The sequence below is a fragment of the Pseudomyrmex gracilis genome, unplaced genomic scaffold (genome assembly GCF_002006095.1).
Source record: "Pseudomyrmex gracilis isolate BER0280 unplaced genomic scaffold, ASM200609v1 scaffold_361, whole genome shotgun sequence".
In the NCBI taxonomy this organism is placed as follows: Eukaryota; Metazoa; Arthropoda; class Insecta; order Hymenoptera; family Formicidae; genus Pseudomyrmex; species Pseudomyrmex gracilis.
This window is the reverse complement of record NW_018020945.1, coordinates 133,870-139,218: the sequence shown is the minus strand read 5'-3', so window position 1 is coordinate 139,218 and position 5,349 is coordinate 133,870. Positions and strand designations below refer to the sequence as shown.

General features: G+C 32.6%; 1 protein-coding gene across 1 annotated transcript; it reads right to left on the bottom strand.

The window, feature by feature from the left end:
• Positions 1-3,408: 3,408 nt before the first annotated feature.
• On the bottom strand, positions 3,409-4,513 carry LOC109860299 (vicilin-like seed storage protein At2g18540). Its single transcript, XM_020439300.1, has 2 exons — positions 4,066-4,513; positions 3,409-4,019 (listed from the first exon to the last, which is right to left on the bottom strand). The coding sequence occupies exons 1-2, from the start codon at positions 4,511-4,513 to the stop codon at positions 3,409-3,411; spliced, it is 1,059 nt and encodes a 352-aa protein (XP_020294889.1).
• Positions 4,514-5,349: the final 836 nt, after the last annotated feature.

Here is a 5,349-nt window from a genome sequence, read left to right as displayed (position 1 = left end):
AAAATCGGAACAAGTCAAATCTTTTATACTTTCAGTCCTGAAAGAATATATAATCTTATGTAACTCATTTTTACTGTAGCAAAGTAAAAATCTTACTAAAGTCAAAATGAGTTGCATAAGATTATATGTTCTTTCAGGACTGAAAGTAAAAAAGTTTTGGCTTCTTCTCTGATTTTTCAATATCACTAGTGTAACAATATTGAAAAATTAATCAAGAATATTTCAATATTATTAAATCACTAGTGATTTTAAGAAATTGGCATAAGCCACATTTTTTTTTAATTTCAGTAAACTTTGGGCACGTATGCCACGACAGAATTCTTGATTGAATCAAGAATGGTGCGTATGCACATTACATTCGTATATCTAATAATTTCTTTATTTCGTGCGATGGGAAATTTAATACTTAGTGAAGTATAAGAAACCGAAGAAAAAAGCTATTTTATTTTATGATTATGTTATTGTAAGAGTATTATATATTAATTATATAAGAGTATATATATTTACAAATTATCTTTTTGTAAAAAGGTACTAGCTTGGAAGAAAAAAAAGTTGGCTTCTTCCAATTTTGTAAAATCACTAGTCATTTACTAATATTGAAATAATCTTGAATAATTATTGAATAATATTAGACTAGTGATGGTGAGAAATCAGAAGAAGCCAAATCGTTTTTTCTTTCAGTCCTAAAAGAACATTATATTATATGTTTTTTCAAAGTATATTATTCCGATTTCTCCTTGTAAAATTGAAACAATAAAATTTAATATGATAGATCTTATGTTGACTAAGATTATTTTAAAAATAAATTATCTCACACACTAATCTTTTCTCTGGCGTCACAATAAAGCAATAATAGAAAAGCAAAATGTGTATATTTAATTTATAAACATGTCAAACAACCTAACCTAACCTAACTTTAACCTACATAAAATATCATGTCACAATATACACCATTATACACGTACAAAACCGTCTTTGACTTTATTTCATAAGGTTTAAATAACTATATAAAAGATATCAAGAATATCACAAATTTCTTTATTCAGAGGAGGTACGATATGGGAGATACAAAGAAATCTCTTTGAGCACTACTAAGCTGCGTTCCGATAATCACTGCCAATACTAAAAATCTATATTTCACGTCACATGTGCTATAGATTTCTAATACTGACAGTGGATATCGGAACGCAGCCATAGTCACCTGAGACAGCGCTAAATATTAGCAAAAAGATATACATTGTGTATGACGGGTAATAATAGTCCGGCGTTTTTTGCTAAAAGTGCACTAATAGTTGGTTTATATTTCCTCTTTGTAGAAGCTTCAAAATCTTCTTCTAAAACACTCAAAATATTCGTTTATGTCTCTAGAATGGCTCGGACAATTTTTGTTGTGATTCATACTGCCGATTTTGTATACGAAGTGAAAATGTTGTCTACGTGATAACAGTCAACAAACTTTTTTTCGTATTTCTTGTTGATTTTTCACCGGACCATATTTTAGCATATTCTCTTTGATTCTGGAGAAGCGTTTTTTATTCCGATCAATGGTTGCAGAGTAAGTTGTGATAGCAATAGCAGTGATAAAACAGGAAGGTTCAGCATCCTCTTAAGCGCTAGGATCAATGTACAACAATCTAACTCGATACATTTTGCGTCGCAGTTGGTCAATTCCGGCAGTAACAATGTAACGTAGTGCATCGTTACAAAATAAAATAAATATACATATGTGTATATATATGTGTGTGTGTGTGTATATATATATATATATATAAATTGTCGCACCGCCGCCGCGTTTTCCGCGATCAGAAAGAAAAGACCCGCGGTACGTTTTCTTAAGAACACACTTTATTTCTCCGGTGTAAAGATTCCGGACGAAGATACAGAGAACGATCGGAGCTTCTCACGCACGACAGCTCCGCTTCGTTTCTCTTGTTATCAACACGTCTGAACTTCTTCTATAAACAAGCCGTTGCCAATCCGTTTTCTTGTCAAACAACCGCCGCGCAATCAAACGACGATTAGCGCAGCGACACATCCTCTATCGGGTGTCGGCGCAACACGCATCTTGCAACAATATATATATATATATATATAACACATCGTTCAATAAGTCCCGAGACTAAAAAAAAAAAAAGAGATTATATTGATGATTAAAAATAATTTTTGAAAAAAAATGTTGTTTTCGTTGTTAGTCTCGGGACTTATTGAACGATGTGTTATGTATGTATATACAAGATAATTGTTTTAAAAATTTCCAGCTGATTATCTCAAAAAGTGCAAAAGATACAAAAAAAGTAAAAACATTTGTTTCATGATTTCGAGAAAAAAAGAGAACGATATTACTAGTTTTTTTTATTTTGAGAGCGTTTTTCAAAGTCATTTTGAAGTCAACTTTGGTTTTAAATGGAAACTTGTATTTTTTATTACAGAAGTTTATTCTACGCAACAAAACAAACGACTTTTGTAGGAAACAGGTTTGTTATCTAGCATTATTTTCACAGATATTTAAGAAAATAACGCATTGATCATTGTTGCGTTTTTAAATTATATACTTTTGATATTAGAAAAACTGTTTTGTACATATATATATATATATAAACTTAAACTCTAGTATAATAGTATATTGTGACTAAAGTAAAAACAGTAAAGCTATTATTATTTCCAAGAATGTTAGAGAAAAACACACATAAAAATTTGTCTATTCATCATCTTCATTTTCATAAAAAAGAATGTATAATCAGTATATTGACGTCTTCCTGTTGATTTGACTTTATTATTGTTGTAGATTTTCCGAGAGTCCATGCGGATTTGCAAATGCAAATTTTACAAGGTTAGTTTAAAGTCAAATGCGTGTTTGGAAAACAACGGTTTGCTGTGTACGGCCAGCAAGACAAATTTATTGAGTTGAAGAACTATTGAAGTTTCGTTTTGTCAACAAAATTTACACAACAAAACGCGTTTTATTGGCAAAACAAAAATCTCATCTAGATTGAACAAACTTTTCTTGCTGGCTATATATAGTAACTAATTGTTTGCTAGTCTAGCAAATCTCTTTTTTTGTGTATTTTATTTTTATTTATTTCTCTTAATCCGTGCCTTTCGGCTTTGGATGGCTTCCGGTTACATATTTGCACAATACATTCTTTCATTATATAGCTCTGAGCATTTAAACATTTTTACATTTTTAAACATTTTAAACATCTCAAACATTTCAAACATTTTAAACATTTTAAACATTTCGAACATTTTTTAAACATTTTAAGCATTTTCAACTTTCTAAACATTCTAAACCTTTTAATCCTTTTACACAGTTTAGACCTTCTCAAACATATTTGTACATTCTTAAACACTAACACTAATATCACTCTGTTCCTTTGGTATCTTTGTTCTCTTTCCATCTTCTTTTCCTTATTCCTCAGTCTCCTTCATGTTTTCTCGTTCGCTTATCTTTTTCCTCCTTGCTTCCTCTATTCTTTTCATTACTTCACAGCCTTTACCATTTTCTTTCAAAAACTCTTCCTCTGATATTTCGCCTCTTGTCCCCTCACATTCTTCTAGTACGTGTTTGATACTTTCTATTTCTTTCCCACACACCCTGCACTTCCTGTCCTCTTCTTTCATCCAATGTTGATTCCCTTTCATCTCGTTTCCACATCTGTATCTTGCTATCATGATTCTATCTTTTTTTCTTTTTCTTCCTCTCAGATACTCCGGCAGTTCTTCTGTTATCACCTTTTTATAGCTGTCATTGTATCTTGATTCTTCGATTCTCTTTCTTCTTTCCTCTTCCAGGCTTCCCGTCCTCTCGTTCCATCTAAACCACTTCTTCTTCAGGCTAATTTTCATGTAACTCACCTTTACTTTGTCGTCTCCTTTCTCTCTTTCCTCCTTCGCCATTCTTCCTAATTTCTGCTGTATTTCTCTTTCTTTTCTTGTTAAGTCATCCTCTATTATTATGCCTTTTTCCAGCTCTTTCTTCTTTCTCATTATTATTCTTTTTTGCTCCCAGTTGTCTATTTCTGCAATCATTACATTTTTATTCTTATTTATTCTTATTTTTCTTACCTTCTTCACTTCTACATCTACTTTCAAACTCTCCTTTATAAATTCTTTCACTTTGATCCATCCTTTCCACCTCTCTCCACTTCACTCCTTTTATGACTATATTGTTCTTCCTTTCTTTTCTCTCTCTTTTTTCATTCATCTCTTCCAGTTCTGCTATTCTTTTTTCCAGTGTCTCTCTTTCCTGTTTCCACTCTTCCCTCTCCTTTCTTCTTTCTTCCTCTCTTGCTCTTCTCTCTTTCATCATCTGTCCTTTCATTCTTTCCATTTCGTCCCTCATCTCTTTCATCTCATCTTTCATCTCTTTTCTCATTTCCTCTATTTCCACTATTATTTTCTCAATTCCTTTCTTCCATACTTTGTCGTTACCGGTGACATATTTCTCTAGGGAATTTTCGTCTCCCTTGTTTTTTCCCCTGCTTCCCGCTTGCCTGCCTGTCGACGGCGCCATCTATTTCCCTTCCTGCTGCTTTCTCTCTGTTTTTCCCGCCTTTTTTTGGCCTTTTTTTCTGACTCCTAACCTGTCTTCTTTTCCGTTTCTCTTATCCTTTGGCTCTCTTCTCCTTTATAGATCTCTTTGCCTTTTATTCCCCGTTTTTTCTGCTCCCTTCTTTTCCTTCTCAGCACACTTTCCTTTGCACTACGCTCTTTCTTTTATCTATTTTCTGCTTTTTTGTTACTGGCTTCTTCCGCGCACATGCACACTTCTCCCTAGCTCCACCGGAAGTCCTTTTTTTGTGTATATTAATAAGGTGATCAACCTTTCCAAATTAGGAAAGACAATCACAAATTTTAACTTTTTGTCTCACTGTACAATATTTCAAAATTTGTCCCAAATTAAAGATCTGATTATAAAGTGACTCTTAAATTTTAGTACATAATTATAATGCAATATTAAAACTTGAACAATCAACAATTACGGAAATACAGGGGTTGGACAAACTAATATGAACACCATGTAATATAGTACAGTTTGTTGCATGTTGGCAACACTGCTTCCGTGTAAATAATTCGACGCGTATGTAATGCACAGTTTACGTAGCAGGTCTTGTAGGTTATATTTCAGTGTATTATACGTTTTGTTCTGCAACGATTATAACAAGCGATCGGTGAAATGCGTGATCTCTCAGACTTTAAAAGAGGGCAAATCGTTGGTGCTCGGTTAGCGGAAGCGTCTGTGAACTATTTAACGTCTCGAAATGTAGGCGTTAATATTTTTCGTCGAGTGTGCCATTTGTTGCCTGTTACAAAAAGAAATCATATATATATATATATATATATATATAT